Here is a 24,763-nt window from a genome sequence, read left to right as displayed (position 1 = left end):
TTGCTGAAATCTGAACATGCTTCAGCAGGCAGTTGCTGGTGGAAACGGGCACACTTGGAAGGTTTGTGCCCATGGAAATAAACCGCTTGGTTTTGCTCCCATGAGAAGCAAGCAGAAGTAGGGATAGGGTGTTAGAGCTCACCATGTGTCTGTGACCAACAGCTCACCACAAAAGTGCCAATTTGCTTACACAGCAGCAGTGACTGTGTAATGGGTTATTTTTTGCTCATTGGGTGTTTTTTTGGGTGTCGGGCAGGAAGGGAAATGTCAGGAGAGATGAAAAAAGTACTTTTTTCACGCAGCACATAGATAAACAATAGGACTCACTGCAAGCCTATGCTGATACAGTGTTTAGAAAGTTGATGTGAGTTTTATTCTCTAGTTTATTAACTTTCTAGAAGTTTTAAATTATTGGTTAATTCTTCTTAATGGCAAATTTATTATTATTTTATTTCTTGTAAACTGGTTTGAGGGCGTCCTTTTACAATCAATTTTACAAAATAAATAAATGACAGCAGCCAAGGCAGAAGGAACCAAAGTGATTTTAGACATGGTTGTATGGGGGTGGGGAATCAGTTCAGGGTGACACTAGCAGGGCAAGGAAGCTAAGCTAAGTTTTGTATATAGCTTTGTAACAGCAAAGATAATCCAGCCTCTGCGGATCATTTGCTATCTTTGCAAATACTACTGCTAGTGTGATTTCTCAACAACAGCAACAAAAGCAGCCCTAGCCAAGAGGCTCTGCTTTTGCCCTCATGCTTATTCCCATTTCTGTCCTGGAACAAGAGAGCAAGCAGGGTGGAGAAATGGCAACAGAAGCAGGCTACCTGAATGAAAGACCAGTGATGAGGACGAGGAAGATCCAGGAAGATCACAGGCTTAGGAAGGTGCCTGTTATCAGTGCTGCCTGCATTGCACAATGGGAAGTGGGATTGGCAGTTTGCAGAGGCGGGTGGCAGGAAGCCAGCCAGAGGATTGCAAAACCAGGAACAGTAATGGCAGAAGTGAAAAACATGTAGATTCCACTGTTTCACACAGTCACTCTATGGAAACACAACAAAAGAGGAATAGGTGGCTGACCTTTGACCTTTCCTTAAACAGAAAGGGTTTAAAAAACAACCACACACACTAATATTGAAAATTAAGAAACGATTCTTCACCTCCCTAAATTTAGCTCCGAAAGAAAGAGGCATTAGCATACAGAAACCACACAAAACCAATTCCAAAACAAAATAATCTTTAATTGGTCCACAAGAGACAAGTGGCAGCTGGAAATGCACATAAACTCCCCGACAACCTCTGCAAATGAAACCTCCCCATGACCTACCTTCCCCAACCTGCTGCCCTTCAGATATTGCTGAACTACATTTCCCATCATCCCTGAGTATTGGCCGTGCTGACTGGGTTGAACAACATCCAGAAGGCACCAGGTTGGGGAGATTTGCCTTGGGCTGTGCTGCTTCACACCAAAGAAGGAATCAGAATTGGCTTCCCCTTACCAACCCCAAAAGATGTCCACGCAGCTCAAATGGAAGCCCATCTCGCTTCAAACGAGAGCTTCCGAACTGGCTCTTCTTAGCGGTCCTCTGACAATTGACCTCAACAGTTTCGGAGATTTCCTTTTTAAAAAAAGCTCAACCATTTTGGGGTGTCCTGGTTTTCTGACCCTAACTTCCAGAATAAGAAAAAGGTGCATTACTTAACAGTCAATAGTGCAATTTGTCCTTTGTTTCGCGGCCGTTAGCCTGTAAACACAACAGTGGCTTACCCTTTTTGTGGGGGGAAAAGACAAACGGGTTGCCAGCTTCCCTTCCCACATTTGACAGCTGTATCACGGAGAGAGAGAAGCAGAGGATATAGCTGTTCAAATCATCATCACCATCATTATATTGCACAGCAAGGGAAACAGCTGCAGCCTCCACCACCTCGGAAGGGCTCCACCAGGGAAAAGCTTTGTTCCCTTTAAAAAAAATAATACAGAGGAGCCTCAATTGGAAAAGAAGCTTGCAACTGTAAGAGGCATTTCAGCAAATATTTTTTTTAAAAAAACAGTACTTTGTAAATGTAACCCGTTGAAAACAAGACAATGCTTTTTTTTAAAAAAATGAAAGGCAGAACGTATCTTTGGGAAGATGTCTGGTCAAGAGATTGTTGATGATGCAATGCAGTGCAAAGACGCCGTTATCTTTTTGAGAGGGTAAGAAAGTGAATGTCTGAGGAAACTGAGGACCCAAAATACTACCCCTCCCCAAAGCTTATCACAGGGTGTTTGGCGGGGAAAATGAAAAGACAATTCAGTCTCTCCAGCGTCACCCAGCGAAAGAAAAACCACAGAACCCTCTTTGGGAAATGGGCACCGTAAACCAGGGACCGGGAACTTGCAGCCCTCGAAATGCTGACAGACTCCAACTCCCAGCAGCCCTTGGTCAGGGATGATGACAGCAGCTGGAGTCCAAGTATGTCTAATGGTCCACACATTCCCTGTCCCATTGTAAACACCCCTGTGCTTCTGGAATATTGAGAACTGCACATATCACGGTAGAGTCTTCCAAGTGACAGTAATTTCAAGTGGTAAGAAGGAAAACTTCTGGGGAGTGATCCTGATAAGCAGCCAAACTATTGAAACAGACATCCCTCCTCCCTCCACAAGAGAATACAGGTGGGGGACAATGCAAATGGCCCCACCAGGTAGCACCATCCATCTACTGAGGATACCCAAACACAGTAAGCAGACCAGAGCATCTTCACCAGGAGATAAATTAAGCCACTGAGACGTCCCCCTGAAGGAAACAGAAGTAACATTCCCCAGAAACAGCTGCATGAAACGCCTCTGGAATTAAGCTACCAGAAGTCAGTTTGGCCAAGCCGCTGAGGGCAACTGTCCACTGACAACAATCAGTTGATGGGTTCGTACTCTGAATAGGGCTTCTTCCGAGAGACGAGGATGGTGAGGCTGCCCCCCACCAGGAGCAGCACTGGAGTCCCCAGCCCCACTGCGAGGATTGCGATCACGAGGGGGGAGAACCCGTCCTTGGGGGGCTCACCAAAGCCAATCAGCGCAGACCTGGAAGGGGTGACAGGTAGGGGGAGAGAAGAGAAATTGTTAGCCAATACCTCAACTTAATATGGGACACGGGTGGCGCTGTGGGTTAAACCACAGAGCCCAGGGCTTGCTGATCGGAAGGTTGGCGGTTCGAATCCCCGCGACGGGGTGAGCTCCCGTTGCTCGGCCCTTGCTCCTGCCAACCTAGCAGTTCGAAAGCACATCAAAGTGCAAGTAGATAAATAGGTACCACTCCGGCGGGAAGGTAAACGGTGTTTCCGTGCGCTGCTCTGGTTCGCCAGAAGCGGCTTAGTCATGCTGGCCACATGACCCGGAAGCTGTACGCCGGCTTCCTCGGCCAATAAAGCGAGATGAGCACCGCAACCCCAGAGTGGTCTGCGACTGGACCTAATGGTAAGGGGTCCCTTTACCTTTACCTCAACTTATGGACTTGCTTCTCCCTCCTCTCCATCTACTGTCCGTGTAGTGTAAGGGTTAAGAGGGGCCTCCTTTTCCCTACCTGTTTTTTACGGAGGGAAAAGAAACCTAGCCCCTCAAGACTGCTGCTCACCAGCTCAGGTAGCTCTTTTCTTGGTAGGCCTCGCTGTCCTCGCTGCCAAAGGAGATGTTGATGGCGGCCACGCCGTTGTGGACCTCCAGCTCCTCCCCAAAGTAGGCGTGGGCTATGCTAGGCCGAGGAACGGTGCGATTCTCCGTCTCCAGCTGGTAATACTCGCAGTGGACGGTGTCTTCCCGCTTGGGCTGCAAGGCGCTGTACGCTGCCGTCTTCCACTGGAGGAAGCTGAACCCAGCGCTGTCGTTGCGGGGGACAGAAACCAGCTGGGCCATCTGCTCCAAGGAAAGGAAAAGAGGGCAGTCGTGAAATTAGGGCCACATTTCACACCATACATTTAAAGCAGGGGTCAGCAACCTTTTTCAGCTGTGGGCCAGTCCACTGTCCCTCAGACCATGTGGTGGGCCGGACTATATTTTGAAAATAAATAAAAAAATGAACAAATTCCTATGCCCCACAAATAACCCAGAGATGCATTTTAAATAAAAGGACACATTCTACTCATGTAAAAACACGCTGATTCCCGGACTGTCTGTGGGCCGGATTTAGAAGGCAATTGGGCTGCATCCGGCCCCTAGGCCTTAGGTTGCCTACCCCTGATTTAAAGTGTAATGATACCACTGGGGCTTATTAATACTACTAATAATAAGTCAAATTGAAGCAACTGCTCTGTTTGTGTCTGTTTGTCTGTCTCTCTCTAACCTACCTCACAGAACTGTTGTAACAACAGAATGAAGCAGGAGGAGCCTGTACGCCACCCTGAGATCCTTGTAGGAAATGGTGGTCTATTTATGTACCATATTTTTCTGTGTATAAGACGAGGTTTTTTTATTATAAAAAATGCTAAAAATTGGGGGTCATCTTATACACGGATAGTGCTGAGGTGGGACGGGCATTTGGTGGCTGCCACTAGCAGGAAATTGTCAGCGGATTTTGGTCTGGTGATTGGTGGCTGCGGCAAGGTCTGCTGGCGATTTGCTGCTGCGGCATTTGGGCGGGTGACTGGCAGCTGCTGGTGGCAAGCGGGCAGATGATTGGTGGCTTCATCGATGCGTGGGATTGGCAGTGGCAGTCAGGCGGGTGAGCCATTGTTTGCAATCTCCCCTCCCCAAAAAAGCTCAACAACTGTGGGCAATCTCCCCCCATTTCTTCAATTTGGAGTCCCAAAAAACAGAGGTCGTCTTCTACACGGGGGCATGTTATACATGGAAAAAATATGGTAAACAAATAATTTCCAGGCAAGAGAAATCATAGAGTTAGAAGGGGAACCAAGAGCCCTCTAGTCCCAACGTCCTGCGATGCAGGAATCACAGCTAAGGAATCCCTGGCTGAAGACCATCCAGCCTCAGTTTGGGATTTTAGGGCTAATACCTCCCTCCCTGGTACCCTCTTAAGCCAGAAGCCCCTTTTCCTAACCTCCATACTTGGAGCTAAGCGTGGCCAGTTAGCAGGGAAATGACACTCTGCACACGTTTCAGAGGCACCTTTCTGCACATTTCAAGTTTCATACCCTAGCAGCAGGATTACCTCGAATATGGTTGGTGTATACTCGTCGTCGATTGAGCGGGTGGATTCCAACTGCTTCTGCCCGCCTCTCTCCTCCACGGTGACGATCTCCAGCGCAAAGCGAGAGCGGTTGCCCCTAGGCGCGACCCCATGCATGACAAAGTCCACCTTGGAGCTGTTGGCCGTGTGCAGGAGACGCGGGAGTGGGCCGTCGCGGCTGGTCTCTTCATAGGCCGTCACCTGGGGAGCAGCGATGGGGACCGCCAACGGTGGAAAGTTGGCTGGTTAGGCAAGAGAGTCTCGCAGTGCGTGCCCTGCAGTTGCGAGAGACGAGCTGTGGCATAGCTGGATAAAAGCAGCCCAGGGTAGAGAAGCCACAGCTGTCCAGGTTTATGATTGGACTGCCAACTCTCATGAGCCCCAAACAGTATGGCCAATGGAGACGGTGGGGGCTGGATCAAGCTACATATGGAGGGCCAAAGGTTCCTCAACCCTCCTTCCATTCCTTATACAGTGGTACCTCTGGTTAAGAACTTAATTCATTCCGGAGGTCTGTTCTTAACCTGAAACTGTTCTTATCCTGAGGTACCACTTTAGTGGATGGGGCCTCCTGCTGCTGCCGCGGTGCAATTTCTGTTCTCACTCTGAAGCAAGGTTCTTAACCCGAGGTACTATTTCTGGGTTAGCGGAGTCTGTAACCTGAAGTGTCTGTAACCTGAAGCATCTGTAACCCGAGGCAGTGGCGTAGCGTGGGGGTGCAGGGGGTGCCGGCCGCACCGGCCGCGACATCGGGGGGGGGGCACGCTCGCACTCGCAGCTCTCTGCCCCTACCTGGCTCACTCACTCTCTCTCTCACTGCAGTGCTGGCTGTGCGAATCCGAGCCGAGCCGCTGGGTCGCCGCCCACTGTGGAGGGGGTGGGTGCCAGGCGTGCGGTGCGGAGAGAGAGCGAGGGACTATCTGGGGGAGGGACAGTGCAGCGGCCGCCCAGCGCAGCGCTGAAGAGAACCAGACCAGACCAGGCAGCAGCAAGAAGAAGCTGGCAGCGGTGCCAGGTTAGGGGGCGCAAATTACTTGCCTTGCCCCGGGTGCTGACAACCCACACTACGCCACTGACGCGAGGTGCCACTGTATTTCTCTAAGAAGAGTCTGCTGGATCAGGCCAGTGGCCCATGTAGTCCAGCATCCTGTTCCCACCGTGGCCAACCAGATGCCCATTATGGGAAACCTACAAGCAGCACCTGGGCACAAGAGCCTTCTCCACTCCTGTGGTTTCCAGCAACTGGTATTCATGAGCTGCCTCCAACTTTGGAGGCGGAGCATAGTAATCACAGCTAGTAACCATCGATAGCTTTCTCCTCCATGATTCTGTCAAATCCTCTTTCAAAGCCATCCAAATTGGTGGCCATCCCTGCCTCCTGTGGCAGCGAGTTCCACAGTTTAACTATGCGCAGCCACAGATGTTCCCCATGCCCTCCCGAAAAAGTGTTCTAATTTAGCATGTTTATTTGACTTGCATCTAGCAAACCAAGTTTGAAAAAGAAAAAAAATGAAGCTGCCTTATATTTATTTGCAACTGACACCCATCCATCGTCGAAGGTAAAAAAAATCCACCTTGCATCACTGATTAGATACACGGCATGATCTACAACAGCCCGTCACGACAACACGCAGCAAATGGCTGTCTGACCTGTTGGAGGGGAAGCCACGCCCTTTTTTACCTGGAAGGAGATGCTTCCGTTCTGGAAGGTTCCTCCAGAATCGGGGCCAACCCCCTGAAACGTCGCTGTCAAAGTAGTCTCGTTCAGCCGGCCATCAAGGCTGTCCCAGGTGAAGTTTGCCAAATCATAGGTGGGGTAGAAGCTGCTTGCGTTAGCTTTGGAGAGATCCGAGGTCTTTGTGCCGTTGTACTCAAACACCTAGAAACATCCGTGTTAATGTAGGACGAGCCCAGCTGGATTCGGCCAAAGGAGGCCCCATTTAGTCCAGCACCGTGTTCTCATAGTGGCTAGCCAGATGATGCCCAACGTCCTGGAGCAGCTATATTCACACCCCTTTTCTCCCCACTGCTGCCATTCTCGTTCCACCCCACTTGGATGACCCCATACACCACCTCCTGCCTTCATTTCAGACTCCGCAGCCCCCCAAGCTTACCTTGGAAAAGATGACAGCCATGGAATACAAAACGCTTCCAGCTGGCTCGACCTGGATGGCTCCGGAGGGCGAGGGGGAGAGGAGCCGGGTCCAGTTGACGTGGAGACCACTGCTCTGGCTTCTTGTGTAGACTAGCAACACCGTGGGTGCCCCGATGGTACTCCAGACATAATGGATGGTGTCGTTGAGACCCACCGCCCGGATGTGCAGGAGGTTCACGGCAGAGCTGTTCCAGCCAGGGTTATACTCCAGGGAGACCTGGAAATGGGCGTCCCCACCAGGGTGTTAAATCTGCTTCACAAACGCCGGGCAATGTCGTCACTACGTATCTTTAGGCACCAGGCATAAACACTTCTTATTTGCCAGTCCTTGGGCTTTTCATTAGGTAAAGGGTAAAGGGACCCCTGACCGTTAGGTCCAGTCGCAGACGACTCTGGGGTTGCAGCGCTCATCTTGCTTTATTGGCCGAGGGAGCCGGCATACAGCTTCCGGGTCACGTGGCCAGCATGACTGAGCAACTTCTGGCGAACCAGAGCAGCATTCGGAAACGGCGTTTACCTTCCCACCGGAGTGGTACCTATTTATCTACTTGCACTTTGACGTGCTTTTGAACTGCTAGGTTGGCAGGAGCTGGGACCGAGCAACGGGAGCTCACCCCGTCGTGAGGATTCGAACCGCCAACCTTCTGATCGGAAAGTCCTAGGCTCTGTGGTCCCTTATGGGCTTTTCATTACCTGTGGCCTAAGAGTGTTTCACTTATTTATTGCATCCCACCTTCTTTCTTCCAAGGAGTAGGAAATGGCATACATTGTCCTCTCCTCCTCCCCATTTTTATCCTCACAACAACCCTGTGAGGTAGGTTAGGTTGAGAGAGGCAGTGACTGGCCCAAGGTCACCTAATGAGCTTCATAGCTGAGTGCGGATTCGAATCCTGGTCTTGCCCAGGGTTTTAGTCCAACACTCAACATCTGGGCAATCTTCTGGGAGACTCATGCCAGTGCTGGGTGGGGACAGAGGGCAGGCAAAAATCCCTCCCAAGGTGTAGAGAACTGTCAGAGAAGAGAGTGTTTTGAGCTTCATTTAGTTTATTTTCAAAGGAAACTACAATCCAAAGCCAACTTAGAATCTAGCAGTTTTGAATTGCAAGTCCCTCCTGCCTTTGTCAAAACAACTGGAAGGCAGCCGGCCGGCAATGGCCATTTCAAAACACTGAAATATAACTAGATCAGCATATCTAATTCCCACTGTAATAAAAGAATGAACTGAAAGTATTACATAACTGAAAAGCAAGGAATACTTTCCTTACATATCAGCTCAGTAAGAACTTCTTCTAGGGTTGACAACTTTTAGAAGTTAAAGAAAAGAACTTCTAACTATATTGAGAAAGGCAGTCCAGGACTGTGTTTATTACTCTTCTTTCTGATGTTAGCCCAGCAAATAAGGACAAATCTCCATTTTTAAAAAATATTAATGTACTGTGAAACCAAAAGTGATTGCGGAACTAAGGGAAGATCACCATTTTCCTTCCTTGTATTTTTACTGCAGCGCATTTTGGGCCTTGGTTTTAAAAACGTCAATAAAAAAGTATTTTTTTTAACACAAACATACCTGTAATTTGCCTCAGCCCAAGCAGCTTAGAGTGGGAAAGCAGGCAATGAGGTTGGAATGTGGGTTTTATTGCACCCCAAACATTGACAGGAAATGAACGGATTTGATTCCCTAACTTTGCAACTTGGTGGTAGTGTCTCACCAGGAGAAAAATCCCTACAGACTCCTGATCTGGCTTCTAAGCAGGGAATACCAATGCACACCTACATATTTTTCACAGGCCAAAGACAGGATTTGAGAGTCTGAAACTCCTGCTTGATCTCCTCACCCTCAGTATGAAACAGGGCACCAGAAAAGTCTAACACACTGGTGCCCCATCCAGAGATCAGAGGAACAAGCTGAGATTCCCAGGAGTCAGATTTGGCCCTGGCGCAAGATTTTCGGGAGGCAAAAATCAGACAATGCAGGAACACACTGTCTTCGAAAAGCTCCGAGTCTTGGTTCTAGTTGTGAATCCCAGCTTACAAGATTGGATCTGCCATTTTAAAAACATTCACATGCATCCTTTTCTTGTATTTTAACCCCACACTTCCTCCCAGGAAGCTCAAGGTGGCATATGTATGGCTCTGCTTCCATCTCACCCGCACAACCACCTTACGAGGTGGGCCAGGCTCAGAGGTGGAGAGCTGGCATTGTTTAGTGGACTGAGTGTCAAGCTAGGGGTTCAAATCCCCACTGAGCCATGAAGCTCACTAGGTGACCTCTGTGGCTCAGGCACTTAAATTCTGCCTTGCCCTACTTTACACGGATGCTGTGAGGATAACACAGAGGGGAAACCATGCCTTCCTGAGCAACTGAGAGGAAGGAGGATGAAAATATAAAACAGAAACGGTGACTACCCCCAAGAGGAATCTTGCAGGGCTTTACGACGGAGCAAGGATTTGGAACTCATGAAAACACAGTGGTTAAAAACAACAACTGGCTCCCATTTGGCAGAACAAGATTCAAAGTTGGGTCTTCGAAATAGTTGCCGTCCACATGGAAATCCCCTAGTCCTAAAATCCACCCACAACACAGCACAGTTTTCCTCTCTCTTCCTGTTTTTCTCATTTTCACTGGTCGTTCTCTCTCCCGCCCCACACTTTCCTTTCCTTCAACAGGCGTAACAGAGAAAATAAAACATAATAAGTGTAAATTAGCATGTATAAATAAAGCTTCAGGTGTTGCTGAACTAAATTGCCAGGTGGATGGGCGATGGAGCCCAACAATACCTGGAGGACCACAGGGGCACCCCATTCCTGGAATACACAACATTGATCAGCGTCAGCTGCAGCTCAGTGGGTAGACTCACAGTGGTTCTCAACCTGTGGGTCTCCAGATGTTGTTGGACTACAACTCCCATAATCCCTGAGCTCTGGTCTTGCTAGCTAGGGGTGATGGGAGTTGTAGTTCAACAACATCCGGGGACCCACAGGTTGAAAAAGGCTGGAGAGCATTTGCTTTGCATGCAGAAGATCCCAGGTACGATCCCCAATAGCATCTCCAGGTAGGGTTGGAATAGAATCCGTGCCTGAAACCCCAGAATGCCACTGCCAACTGGTGCAGGCAATACTGAGCTAGATGGACCAATGGTTGCACTTGGTATAAGGCAACTTTCCATGATACTAGAAGGAGCCACAGCTCAGTGGGAGAGCACCTGGGTTGTATGTTAAAAGCTCCTAAGTTCAATCCCCAACATCATCTCCAGGTAGGGATGGAATAGACTTCCTGCCACAAATCCTGGAGAACCACGGCTGCCAGTCAGTGTAGACAATACTGAGCTAGATAGAGCATGGTCTGAGTCAGTATAAGGCAGGTAGGGCTGGGAATGTCCCCTGGCCAGAACCCAGGAGAGCTGCTGCTGCCAGTCAGTGCCGGCAACACTAAGCTAGATAAACCAATGCTCTGGCTCTGCATAAGGCAGCTCCCGAGGCTCCTACCCTTTGCCAACCTGCCCCTCCACCAGATGTTTTCAACTACAGCTCCCATCAGCCCCAGCCACCATGAGCCAGCCCAGGCTAGCAGCGGCTGACCTCACCCAGCCCTCAAACATCCCTTAGAAATAAATCTCCTCCAAGGAGGGCATCCACCCACCGGCCCCTGGGCCGTCCTACCTTCCTCTTATACCCGGCGGGATCCCCTGCCCGGCTCCCCACCAGCCACAGGAGGGGCAGCCAGACCCAGCCGCCGCCGCCTGCCAGCATGTCGCTCCTCCAAGTGCCTGGGCTGCAAGACCACGTGACGCCTGCAGCTGATCACTCCGGTTCATTCTTAAAAAGGGAGGAGGCTCTTAAAGGGACCGCTGCGTGGAGGAGTCGGCTTGCTGGGTTTCTTTTCTTGGGAGAGAATGGAACGGAACCCGGATTCTTGCAGCAGAAGGAAAAGCACGGAGGCTTGTGGACGAGAATAACAGTGCCATGGTGCATGTACAAAGCGCCATCCGTCCCACATCCTGGCCTCACAATGGCTAACCAAATGCCTCCCCCAAAAGCCTGTTTTTTTCGCTGTCTTTTCTGTATTCTGTTGGAAGCAACACTTTATATGTAAAATAAAGTCCTTCACATAGTTCACAAGCTATGGAGGTTGCTCCCACTGGAGGCAGTGGCCACCAACTTGGATGGCTTTGCCAGGTTCTCAGCTAGAGCTGTTCCTGGGCAGGGATAGCCTGATCACTGTGGTCACTTCAAGGCTGGACTACTTGTAATGTGCTTGATGTGGGGCTGCCCTTGGGTCTAGTTCAGAAGCTGCAGCTGGTGCCAGACTGCTGGTGGGGGCATCTGGCCAAGAACATGGGGTATCTTTGTCTGGCTGCCTATCTTCCACCAAGCCAGATTAGTTTACAAAGTCCTGAACTTAGGTCTAGGTTACCTTATATATACCCCAGCTCCATCAGAGATCATCAGCAGGAGCATCACTGGCCATTCCCTAAATTGGTGAGGCTCATTTGCAAAGAAGAAACAGCCTTTAATTTTATCAGCCTAGTATTGTGGGATACTCATCAATGAAGATGCAGCAGGCACCTTCTGTTTCAACTTTTAAATGCCTTTGAAGTTTTCTATTCCGCCAGGCCTATACAGGTAATTAAGAGTACATGATGTGTTTTAAACTTGTTTATATGGTTTTTACATGGTATGCCTCTGAAGAGTTTGGAAACTTCAGCAAGTGCAGAATTCAGTGGCCAGATTGCTCTCCAGGGGCAAGAGTGTTTGAGCATATTATACTGATCCTGGGCTGACTGTAGTGGCTACCAACTGGTTTCTGGGATGTTTGTCCATTGTTTTCCAACATCTGAAGTTCACGCCAAACTGGATGTAGGTATATATATGCAATTAGGACCACTAAGGAACACTTGAGGGTCAAAATGCATTTGGTAACAGTTTTATGTCCAGTAGTTTTTGTATGTTGCATGAAGAACGGGGTCTCTATGATTGTGGGGCCAGCACTGTGGAGTGCCCTCTCATATGGCTACCTCACTATATGCCTTCTGGTGGTTGGTGAAGACCTGGCTTGTCTAGTAAATTGTGCTAAACTGGGGAAAGCTAAACTGGCAATCTGTTCTGCTTATCAGTTCCATAACGGTTTCATCATACCTTTGATATGACATCAGTTAATATTGCTTGATGTTAACTGTTTGGAGTTCCCTTCGGGGAGGAAAAAATGGACATTTTCAAAAATATTTGACTGTATCAACCAGGTGCTTAAGATACATGCACAAGACAGACAAGAATGGCTGCAGCCCTTGCCCAAGGCAAGCCTGGCTATGCTGGTGCAAAAAGTGTGAAACTGCTCCAAAGCAGCTGGATTTGAGACCACATCACAGAAAGAAGTCTCATTACAGCTATGGACAGGAAGTGACAAAGAAAATTGATCTATGAATGTGGTGACATTTTTATTAATAAAGCCACAAAGAAGCTACAGTATACGTTTAAATAAAGCGTCAGTGTCTCCTTAACAGAATGGGGGTAACCAACACATCATTGGCCTTCCTTTTTCCTCTCCGCTTCAAGCTTGAAACAAATCGGTATTTGGACACTGACTGCCCTTGAACCCATGTGGGGGAGGGGAGAGAGAAGAAAAGCAGCACTCGAAATCAATCCAGGTGGTTTCCATGTCCAGCTATCCCAGCGCATGGCTTTCCCTATAGCTTTCCAAACTCCACAAAGTTACTCTTGGGGTCCATCTGGGGCTCCTGGCTGCTGCTGGCTTTGATCGTCTCCTTTCTTCTTATGGCCCGAAACAATGTCATCAATACGCAGGAGAAGGACGGCAGTCTAAGGTGGAGAAAACTTTTTGTCAGTAAGAACAATAATCTTGGGAGAGGCAGAATTCCCACCCTATACTCCTGTGATTTGTAAGATAAGACAAGTTGCCAACTGGTCTTTATACTATGGCTGTATACACACCATACATTTAAAGCACTGCCCCCAAAGAATCCTGTGAACTGTAGCTTGACAAGGGGCACTGGGAATTGTAGCTCTGAGGGGATTTCTGTGTGCCTGTACTTTAAATACGTTTGCGGCATCCGAGACATAGAACTTTAAACCTAGTACAATGTTGGCTCCAGGAATTGCATCGAAGCTCAGATTCTATCCAAATGCCCAATTTAATCTTGCATGATCCTAGACTTTCTCCTTGGTGTGCCCAACACCAACATATAACTGGATGATCACCATTCATTTTTTTCACCCACTTCACAAGCATCAATTAGAACACTGTTTTTACCATATTGGCCTGAATATAAGCCACACACCCCCAATTCCGCCCATGCGGAATATAAGTGCGGCTTATATTTGTGACCTTATGTGGTGTACCGCCCGCTGCTCCCAAACCTTCCCCGGCAGTCGGGGGGGGGGAGGCCGCCGGCAAAGTGACAGGGCTCTCATCCCCCAGAGAGCAGCCAGGAGCATGGGGCAATGGCGTGCAGCCCGCCCGCTGCTCCCAAGCCTCCACGGGGGGGGGGGGGGGGAGACCGCCGGCAAAGTGATGCAGATCCCCCCTCCAGAGAACAGCCGGGAGCACGGAGCAGCCACGCTCAACCTGCCTGCCGCTCCCAAGTCTTCCCTGAGCTGCCTAAGGAAGGGGGAAGGCGGAAAGGCCACCAGCAAAGCAGCTCAGCTCCCTCCCGCCCAGGAAGCAAGCAGCCCAGTTATATATATTTTTTCTCCTCCCCCTTCAATTTTAAAGGTGCGTCTTATTTGCGGGTGTGTCTTATATTTGTGCCAAAAGGTATATTTTATAGATTACAGCATGTCCTAAGACAGGTGGGGACATGAGATTAAAGAGATGGGCAACTAAACTAAAAATATAATGCATCCAAGGAAGTCAGACTAACAAATTAGGCCCTTTTCACCCTCATTATCAAACTTAACCCAAAATATATAAAAGCGTTTTCCAAAAATGTTCAACATGGCTGAATAACCCATTGGCCTCCAGATATTGTGGGCCTCCAGCTCCCAACAGCCAGCATGGCCAACACTCAGGCATTATGTAAGATGTATGTAGTCTGAAGGGCTACAGCTTCCCTGTGCCTGATCAACAGGTTTAGAGAAGCAAAGTTGTGGGGCAGCCAGTAAGAATTCTTTCAGTGCTTCTTGTATAAACATGGCACATAGCAGCAGACTGCAGAGGGAAGAAAGCATTCTCCCAGAAGAGAACTTTGGAATAAAAATTTCACTTGCAATGAACAAGGCAGACTTTACACCCACTTCTTTCCACAAACCTCTCTTGGCAGGGTAGTGAAAACTTTTGGCTTCCATGGAATCAGGCTTGTGGTTTCTCTTACCTCTACAGCTGTCTTGTAGGTCTGCAGCTTGACAGACAAAGGCTCCCATATACCCAGCTCCTTCATGTCTGCCAAGGCTCCAGTCTCCCCATTTACTCCCCAGGTCTGACTGCCTTCCTGGGTGTGCTTGGCCTGTAAGCAACAATAGAAAGTCCTGATGCAATGCAATATCAGAATTGCCCGATTTCTACTTACTGATTCAACTGAGCAATCCAGTTGCACCCCCCAGACCACACTTCTGAAAAGCAAGTAGTTCCAAAGGTCATGAAGCAGCCCTGTGACCATTCCTAAAGGACTCCCATCTACTCAGCTTACGCTCACTCCCAGCTGATTTAACATTTGAGGTTCAGAGCTCACAATCTTTTCTGGAATGATTTCTAGGGCCTCTGAGCAGACAGTATCATTTCTACTCTGCACAGAGCACCTAGCACAATTCTTGCTTTTGACAATCTTCGGCTATTAGCTCCAAGGACAAAAGGGGAGGAATCAGAGCAGAACAGCAGCAACAGCAAACACATCCCTTACCCGTAGTGAAGTGAGTGTGCGGATGGTACTAGCGCCACAGTTCTGAATCAGGGTCCTGGGAATGACTTCTAGGGCCTGGGCAACTGCACGGTAGGGCCACTGCTCCACCCCAGTCATGACCTTCGACCTCTCTGTCAAGGAATGAGCAACGGCCATCTCAGAAGCACCACCTCCTGGCACCAGCTGAGCATCAATCAGGACATTCCGACAGACCTGCATGGCATCCTGGAGGTTGCGCTCCACCTCCTGCAAGAAAGGGGAAGAGGAGAGAGTGCAAAGATTCACATTTCATGCTTAGCAAATTGGTGAACATTTCAAAGGGGAGAAGGCTGTGGATACAATAACTAAATGAATGAAATACGGAAAGCCTCTCATGAGGGGAGGCTGCTTGGTGCAGGCGTCACTATTTTCACCTTGCCTTCTTTCAGACCAAATCCACTGAGCGCAGGCAATTCCAAGGCATTCTCTATAAGGAGCAACAAAATGCGCCAACCATTCCTGATGCAGAAATAGACGCAGAACACCAACAGGGACTACCTTACCCAAGGACAGGCTATTCACACTCATTACTCTAAAAGGTAAACCTTTTTATTCTTAACTGAATTTATCTCCTGCCCTTCCTCCTGACAGATCTCGGGGCAGCAAACACACCAACATTTCAAAAACAAAAAAGTTTTAGAACTACACTCAAACCTAGTGCCAACTTTAATTCTGAAAACAAACGAACAGTGCACATAGAGCCACCAGCAGTTTGAAAGATATTAAGTTTCAGAGAGCTTCTTGGAAGTGATCTAGACTAGCCATCCTCAATCTGCTGCTCTCAAGATGCTTTTAGTTACAACTCCAATCATCCCTGACTATTGGCCATGCTGGCTGGGAATAACAGGAGCTATCCAAAATATCTGAAGGGCACCATGTTGAGGAAAGCTGGACTAGATGTTCCAGAAGGTTCTTTTAAACTCTCAACATTCAAAACAGGTTGACATAGATTTGGATCATCTTTAAGTGATTCAATTCCAAAGCCACATCTCTCCTGTCTCCCCAGGGGGGAAAAAAGCCCTGAACAAAAGTTGTTGCCTATCTGTCTCCTATTAATGACTGGGTGCTTACCGCCAGAATCTCTTTGCTAGCGCCCCGGAGCATAATGGTGCAGGCCTTGGGCTCCTTGCACTCAGTGATGAATGTAAAGTACTCATCCCCAATTTTCTTCACTTCAAAAAGTCCTGCCCCAGTCCCAACATCCTCCTCACGCAGCTCATCTGGGCGGCTGACAATACGAGCCCCGCAGGCCCTGCAGAAATAGAGCAAAAGACACAACACCAATGCTGTAGCTCCACACCTGCATCCAAGACTCTTCCTTGGAGGACAGGCATTACCAACAGTTTCATTTTCTTGCTAGTGGAGAATTTTGAAGAGGGGAAAACTGGGTCTCAGAACTGCTGGGAAATTGTGTCCTTATCTGCTCTTCAGAGGATTGGCAACCCTTCCTTCAGGACACCAATCAAGCTGGCATCTAATCAGCTGCATGCCTAGCCTCTCTGCCTGGTTTCAGATAGGTTTGCAGTTTTGAAGGCCAGGCAGTGAAGTTTCCTCCCCCAATCATCCGTGTTTCCTACTAGTGATTATTAGGAAGCTTCTAATCCCTTCCTCCCCCCCACAGCTGGCTTAAGGCATAAAAGGAAGTTTCCAGAACTTAAGCATTCTCCCATGCTTTCAAATTTCCCCCAAAAGATATATACAATCCTGTCTAAACAGACAGAACATCAGAGCTTTCATCCTCAGCCAGCATGTAGTAACAAGGGAGAGTACAAAAATATCTGGCTCCTCACCACTATGCTCTGCCCTGGCTAAGATAGCTGCTACCCTAAAGATTAAAAACTAACTGATGGAATGTAGCAGAAAAGAAAGCACCCTTGGCATGCCATCAAAAACAAAAATCAGTGTTGCAATCACCTTGCAATCCGGTTATTGTCAGTTTTCCTCACCCGACGTATGGCTGTGATATTGGCTCTCATTAGGAAATGTTGTGCCAGGTCTGAAAACAAAACATATTAAGTACAATGCAAAGGCAGGGAGACGAGAAGATTTTAATAACCAGATGTTTACCCACAGAAATACACTTTGGTGTTTACCTGAGATTCCCTTCTCTGTGATGATGAGATCTGGTTTGACTTTGATCAAGTGCTCGCACATCTGATGAATAAACTCCTCCTCCATCTGCAGAATGCGAGCAAAGTCCTCCTCACGAGTTATTTCAATGTCAGTCTGCATAAAAGAAGACAAGTGAGATTTATACTCCACTGGGCATATTTGGTTCTTTCATAAACTTTTGCTTATTTCATTATTTGCTGCCTTTTAGGCCAAAGCATCCTCCACTAACTGGAAAGTATATCTCCTGACTGATTTGACAATATATAATGCTTATAATTCTCTTTAAACAGTAAGAGCTACATAAAATGGTGGTCAATTTTTCCCAACCCGATACCCTCCTGATGTTTTGGACTACAACTTCCATCAGCTTCAGCCAGCACACTGGGAGTTAGCTTTACCTTCTAAGGTACAAGAAAACATAAATCCATCAATGGAGACTGCTGAGGGCATGAGCCTGTATCATTTGATCACATTTGTTTTATCTCAATTATTGTTTAGATAGCTAGCTCTTTCTTTCCTTTCATATATCTTGAATTGTATCTTTTGTATTCTGAACTGATAACAGTAAGAATACAATGTTTAAAAAGATGTGAGAAATGCTTGGGTTCAACCCATTCCAGCCCTCAGCACTGAAGAGCAGATGAGACTTGCAGCCCAACATACCTGACTCTCGCCTTTCTTGTACTCCAATGAGCAATCCAGCAAGATGATGCGGGGGTTTTTGATGGTGCGACGCATCCGGGGGTGAGTGATGTCTTTATTGATCATGACCCCACGCAGGACACATGAATCCTCAATAAAGCCACCAGGAATCTGGATGAGGCAAAGAGGACACCCACAAGTCAGGAACAAGAGAAAAGTGGGGGAAAGGCAATCTCTTTTGTATTTGTTGCTACGAAGGCATGTAGGTAGTAATGCATGTGGATGTGTTTTATTATAACCTTCCCTTTGTTTTGATTGTATATATGCGGTTTAGTCATGCTGCCACATGACCTGGAAAACTGACTGTGGACAAACGCCAGCTCCCCTGGCCTGAAAGTGAGATGAGCGCCACAACCCCATAGTCGCCTTTGACTGGACTTAACTGTCCAGGAGTCCTTTACCTTTTTACCTTTTATGTTCTGGTATGTTATAAACTACGCTTTAAACAATATTCTGACTCTGAGAGCAAGGCTCTTCCATACTTGAAAGCAAATATGAACTCAGAAGGATCAATCTATATTCATTCTCTGTATTTTTGTTTTGTTTATTTCACAAATGTAAGATGGTGTCAGTGATTCCTAAGGGGCTTCAAATCATTTTCTTCCAGGCCTTCAAAAAGCAGTACATTTTTTCCCCTTTGTACCTTTTCTACTTTGGCATATTTCTTGATGTCGATTTCCTTCCTGCCATTCTCTTCAAACTCCACTGTCCTGACTGCATCGAGAGCAATGGTGCAGGCCAGATCTGACCAGCGACTGATAGCCTTTGTGCTGATAGCACTGTTGATTATTTTAAGCATAGCTTCTCTGTTGCCAATGTCGACTGGAGTGCTGCAAAAACCAAGCATAAAGCATGTCATCCAGAAGACAAACAGAATAGAACTTTACGCAGTTCACTGTTGGCTGAGCGTGCTAGTAGACTTTGGGGACAACCAAAGACCAAATTGAAGCAGATTGGATGGTCATGAAGTTCTCTGCAACTGCCCCAGCTACATGTTTCAACTTTATTTTGATTTGTAATGCTTTACTCTTATCAAAGATGCTTAAACCAAGTCAAGTATTTCATCTACTCCAAAACTGTACATTCTGACAACAGAACTTCAAGATCTCAGGCAGATAACTCTCGGACCTTCCACATGCAAATAATTTAGTATATCATGTAAATAAGGGTCCCTCCTCAGAAAGGAATAGAGAGGGATCAAATGTGAATTTGCACCTAGAGGCACAAACACTTGGACAAAGTGATGATCACAACTACTCTTGCATCACTTCTACCTAGCTCTGGCCTTTTCATTTGCCTTTCTGTCACATCCCTCAGGTGTCCAGACACGGGTCATCACATCACCTGCCCATCCACCATATTCCCTTCTACTTTTCAGCTTCCCTGCTCACCTGATCTTTTTCAGAGCAGTGATCATGTCATCCAGAGCTTTTCGGTATGCACTAATGATCACTGTTGGGTGCATCTGCTGCTCAAGGAAGTGCTCTGCAACTGACAACATCTCACCGGCTAAACAGCAAACAGAGAGCAGTTAATGAGGATTTCTGCAACCAACTGCAATGCTTCTGAATTGCACACAGTAATGAACTACAGTTAGCACAAGTTATGGCCAGTGACACAAATTAGACAGAGCATCTCAAGACCTTTATCCCCAGGTCTCCCCCAATGATCGCTCTGTCAGCTGGTACAAAACAGAGGCAAAAACCAGAAGTGTCATCAATTCCAGGCATGGAGGAGAAATAGTTCCTTTTGACAGCATGTGACTCACAGTGGGCTAAGACAGAAGTACTGAGCTAGACTGTTGCTAATAATGCTAGACTATCTGATTCTTTCATGTTACAAGCTCTATCTAGGTTTGCTCTCTTGGGAATGGATCGTATTGGGGAGAGCCAACAGCTTTTCATTTTAAATTAGCTTCATTAATATGTAAGAACCTATGAACATGTGTTTTTTTTACCAAGAGCTGGCAAATCCAAACGGTACCCCTCACCATTTAACACAGGGTCAAAGCCAGAGATTCTCCTGCATGTCCCATTGAAATGAAAAGGATGTGTGAAACAGAATTACAATGCTCTTGTGTCCAGATCCCATTCATTCAAACAACAGGTTGCGTCTAGTGCTCAATATTTCTTTTGTCTCCAACACAATGATACCCACAACACCTCAACAGAGGTGAATCATTTGTGGCCATTTAATGCACCAACATGCTTCTCTGATTTACGGTTTCTTTTGTGCAGGCAGGCATACAAGAGCATACATAGAGTGATCTTACCAAGTATAATCACAGATGTGGTCCCATCGCCCACCTCTTCATCCTGAGTGCGGCTGATTTCAATCATGGACTTGGCAGCTGGGTGCTGGACCTGAATCTGTAAAGGGAAGGAAGGAAGGACTCATGAACAAACCTTGCATTCTAGAGCACTCCTGCTCCCTTATTGAAACCTCCTGAAACACCAGGGGGTCTTGAATTAGACCTACATAGAGATGGAATGGGATTACAGGGCAGGGTTTAATGCTTCACTATATTGGCCGTGCATCCTGTTCCCAGAAGGGAACAGGATCATACAGCCAAGGCAGCAGGATTAATCCCTATTCATCATCTGGTGAGCAGAGTTTAAAGCACTTTCCAAAAGCACTGTTTGAAGCAGATTGTGCACTTCTCCTGCGAGTGGACAAGAGAAGCGTGCAAGTTGCTTCAAACAGTGCTTTTGAAAAACAATGTAAGGCAGCCCCCATACTTCTGTTTCAGGTGGAATAAGAGCATGAAGGCTGCCCTAAAGTGCTTCTCAAAAGCCATTTTGGCTGTTAAAGTTAATTTTGGGGCATTCCCATTAAGAGGCACTTCCCACCGTTCAATTTCACAATTCTTCAAATCATATGTGGCAAGACAGACTATCTATTTATTTCTTAGGCTGTGCCTGCCTTTTGGCTAAGCCCTAAGAAACTACAGCTCCTGTGAGCACCAAGGAGACTTACTTCTCTAAGAATGGCGTTGCCATCATTGGTCATAACTATGCCACCCATTGGGTCCAACAGCATCTGCATTGGAGATTTAGAAACACTTATGTCAGATTACATGGAATGCAATATCAACAAAAGAGAATGTGTATTCAGATTCTCTCTTTACTGTGAATTAATGGAGCAATGATGGGAAAAAGTATTCTCACCTTCATCATGGCCCTTGGTCCTAAGCATGTTCTGATAATATCAGCAATGGTCTGAAATGGAAGGAATCGATAAGGCAACATGATTTTAAAAGAAAAGCTTAGGTAAATCCTTGATATTCGCTGAATTTCAGAAACATTATGAGACACAAAATTAGCTACTGTCTGTCAACTGTAAGCCTAAACATGTTGTGATACTATGGAATATTCATAAACATTCCAACATCTGCAGAGGAAGCTGTTGCCAACAGAACACTTAAAAACAGGTCATATTCTGTGCAGGGAGAAAAAAGATCTGTTTGGCTAGGAGACAGGAGAACTGTGTGCTACTGAAAGGAAGTGAAAAGACAGACAAGTGAACGCTGGAGACCATGGGGAAAAGCTAATTAGATATTATTATGCAAAGGCTTGAAAGTTCTGTTGCATCAAATATTAAATCAGCAGCCTTCAGTCTTTTCAGACCCAGGATCCAACTTTAACCCAAAACTTCAATGAGGAACGACTTCTATTTTTTTGTGTTTGTGTGTCTGCCTGTCATCTCTTTTTAGACTAAACAAATACAGAAGAAGGAATGCTGGCAGGAGAGCTTTGTGTCCTTGATGAAACTTTCTTTACTAGGCAATGGTTAAAAGTAAAAAAGTATTACCCTCTTTTTATCTGGTCACCACCCACTCCTGTGTGCACTTTTAACAGGCTGTCTTTCACATCCCTAATGCATTTTACAGAAAAATATACCTTAGCAGCATTAATATTTCCGGTCTGGACTTTTCTGCCAGTCTCTCGCTTTGTGTTCTGACCTAAAGCAAACAGAAAAACAATTACAAAAATCATCTAATACAACTCGTTCATAAAAATGCAGGCTCTCTTTCTTAAAATTTCTTTTGTAGACCTCCCATTTTCACCCTAACTACTTCTTTGGTTCACATTCATTCCTCCTTGTTTTCCTATTCCCTCCCCTCCATGGGATTTTAGAATGGGCCCAGTGCAATAATAATCTGTGACTTCTGCTACCTATAGCACATTCCTGTGCATGCTTAATCAGACATTAATCCCACCATATTCAATGAGAAGTATTCTCAGGTAAGAATGCATAACAGCACAGCATAGGTAAATAAAGCATGTCTTAAAGGAACAGAAATTGAATATTACACAATTTGTAGCAGGCAATGTAGGAAATCACTTCTCTAGTAGCCAAATCAAATCATAACCAACCAACCCTAAATGGCAATATAGTTGCTTGTGATGTTCCTGCGCTAGCAAGGCTTCTGGAATACCCATTTTTGTCTTAAGGGCTACATGGTACATTATTTCCCCCCAACAATGGTCTAGAATGTTCAAATGCTAATGACAGAACATTTTTACTGCAACAACTCTACAATCGGCATACCACAGTAAAAACAGTTACCAATTGAAGGTAGTTACTTATTATTATTTATTTCATTTATGAGTTCTTTCCCATGAGTCCTTCTGACTAAACATGCAGTTGAAACAATTTGTAGTTAAGCAATACAGTATATAAATTGTTAAATGTGTAGAATAAACACACATTGCTAATTGCTAAGTATCTACTTTCTCTCTATACATATCAAAGTTCTTTTCTATCTATCTATCTATCTATCTCTTTAAGAGAAGGGCCCTTTAAGAAACAGTTTGCAGTCAGACAGCTACAATCTCCATTCTCCACACCCCAACAAAGACAGGAAGGTATATTAAAACATCCAATAACTATGACGAGCAAGGAAAGGGCTATCACTGGCTTATTCAATTTTCAACTACATTCATTTGACTCTAGAGAGAGATTAAGGGAAACCTAACTCCTGTTGTCAATGACATGGGAATGTATTGTATGATATTTGAGCCTGCAACAGAAAGCTGATTTAGGGAACTCTCTCAACGCACACACTTTAAGTGTATCCCCATTTCAGATATTTACTCCTGCCATCTCCACAACCCTGCTATCTGCTGCACACATGTGGCGTGTTCTGCACCAGAAATCCACACCCATATTTGGAAACTCTCTCTATCCACTCCGATAGTATGTCAAATCTCACTTTGATTCTCCTTTTATGAATGGAAGGATCCAACAAGAGCAATCCAATACTGGAGCCAAGAAACTAGTAATCAGAACAAAATAGCAAAACTAGTCTACTGATAATATTTTTTTAAAGGAGGCAGGGCCACCAACATTCATTCCTAGTTTTGTGTGATGCCTTAGGCATCTTAAAATGGAGAATAATATGTGTAAAGTGTGAGGGAACGGACAGTGATAAAATGTGAAGCAAGGCAGAATTCAATGAAACAAAGGTGGGTAGGAAGAAGAGGTGTTTAATACAGCGGGAGAAGAATTATTGGGGGGGGGTATATTTGAGGAGACTGATGAAGGGACCACCCTCCACGCAAACAGCTTACTGACAAGAGAAGGCACATCCACAATATACGCCCAGCTTGAAACACAATGGGGTACAGCAGATCAGGACCCTAAACCCTATTAAGGCTCATAGTAGCTCAACCTAATACATGATTATTAACTGGGAAGGCAGGAGGCAGCATGTAAGAAGCAGGAAATTATGGGGAAGATTTAGTAGAAACCCCCTCCCCCAATATACGCTTTTTGAGTATGGAGGGGGGATTAAATGAAGTGGGGCATTCTGGGAGGGGTTTGGAATGATCAGGAGAAATGCCCAACACATACTTTCAGGGGGATGGGGAAGATACAGAATTTAGGAAATTTTGGAAAAATGTGAAACAGGGCAGAATTCAGTGAAACATACGGAGCAAGAAGTGTTTTAATACAGCAGGAGAAAAAATATTTGAGGGGCAACAAAAAGGCCTCTTAATAGGCACTTCTTTGGGAGGGAGGAGGGTATAAATGAAGGAGAACGTTGTTGAGGAGAATTTGAAGGGGAACAGGAAAGGTTCCTATTACACACTTGTTTTTTTGTGGGAGGGGGACAAAACAGGAGTATCAAGGAATGTAGGTGGTTAAGGGGGGAAGGGGGTGTCCAGAATATACTTTCCAGGGATAAAAGAGGTGGGGTATATATAAATTATGGAGCATGTTTATTATACAGTCGGGGACGCGAGACAGGAGCAACCAGGAATGTTGGGGTTCAGTTTATACGGGGGGGGAGCTAAAGGAGGCAGAGAATTATATGGGGAATTTAGTACGAGGGGGCAATAATAAGGAGTGGTCTCCAACATATACTTTCTGTGCATATCTGAAAAGAGATATTACGGGAGGGAATTGGGGAAGGGTGAGATAATCGAATTAAGGGGGTTTTCTGAGGGGGGGTCTTCGTGGGGGTGGCAGAGGAGGGGCGGGTCCATGGAGGGGCTCCTCTCACCCACCCCCTTTCCCTCAGACTCACTGAGCACGAGGACGGGGCGCTGGCCCATCATCTTCACGGCGAAGCGTGAGGGAAGCCGGCGCGGAACCTTCTGGAGGAGGAGAAAGGAAAGGAAAGGGAGGGGGGAAATGCCGTTTCACCGCGCCCGAACAGCCTATATTGACTGCTGTGGCTGCATAGCCAATCAGGGTCGGAGGCGCCTCAGCCTCCACCAATGAGGAAGCGGCCT

At 46.5% G+C, this 24,763-nt stretch overlaps 2 protein-coding genes across 2 annotated transcripts; both read right to left on the bottom strand.

The window, feature by feature from the left end:
* Nucleotides 1-1,220: 1,220 nt before the first annotated feature.
* On the bottom strand, nucleotides 1,221-11,110 carry GLMP (glycosylated lysosomal membrane protein). Its single transcript, XM_083478131.1, has 7 exons — nucleotides 10,978-11,110; nucleotides 7,277-7,534; nucleotides 6,844-7,041; nucleotides 5,145-5,363; nucleotides 3,615-3,892; nucleotides 2,915-3,064; nucleotides 1,221-1,960 (listed from the first exon to the last, which is right to left on the bottom strand). Exons 1-7 carry the CDS (start codon nucleotides 11,065-11,067, stop codon nucleotides 1,885-1,887), a joined length of 1,269 nt encoding a protein of 422 aa, XP_083334257.1. The 5' UTR covers nucleotides 11,068-11,110; the 3' UTR covers nucleotides 1,221-1,884.
* A 1,617-nt stretch (nucleotides 11,111-12,727) lies between these two features.
* On the bottom strand, nucleotides 12,728-24,694 carry CCT3 (chaperonin containing TCP1 subunit 3). Its single transcript, XM_083476889.1, has 14 exons — nucleotides 24,556-24,694; nucleotides 21,923-21,984; nucleotides 21,191-21,241; nucleotides 21,000-21,062; nucleotides 20,296-20,392; nucleotides 19,415-19,532; nucleotides 18,667-18,853; nucleotides 17,985-18,134; nucleotides 17,303-17,435; nucleotides 17,124-17,205; nucleotides 16,281-16,461; nucleotides 15,171-15,416; nucleotides 14,646-14,777; nucleotides 12,728-13,134 (listed from the first exon to the last, which is right to left on the bottom strand). The coding sequence occupies exons 1-14, from the start codon at nucleotides 24,584-24,586 to the stop codon at nucleotides 13,027-13,029; spliced, it is 1,641 nt and encodes a 546-aa protein (XP_083333015.1). The 5' UTR covers nucleotides 24,587-24,694; the 3' UTR covers nucleotides 12,728-13,026.
* Between the last annotated feature and the right edge of the window lie 69 nt (nucleotides 24,695-24,763).

Source organism: Podarcis liolepis (genome assembly GCF_965112155.1).
Source record: "Podarcis liolepis genome assembly, chromosome: 15".
NCBI classification, from domain to species: Eukaryota; Metazoa; Chordata; class Lepidosauria; order Squamata; family Lacertidae; genus Podarcis; species Podarcis liolepis.
The sequence above is the reverse complement of the archived record's forward strand: the minus strand, read 5'-3'. Positions and strand labels throughout refer to the sequence as shown.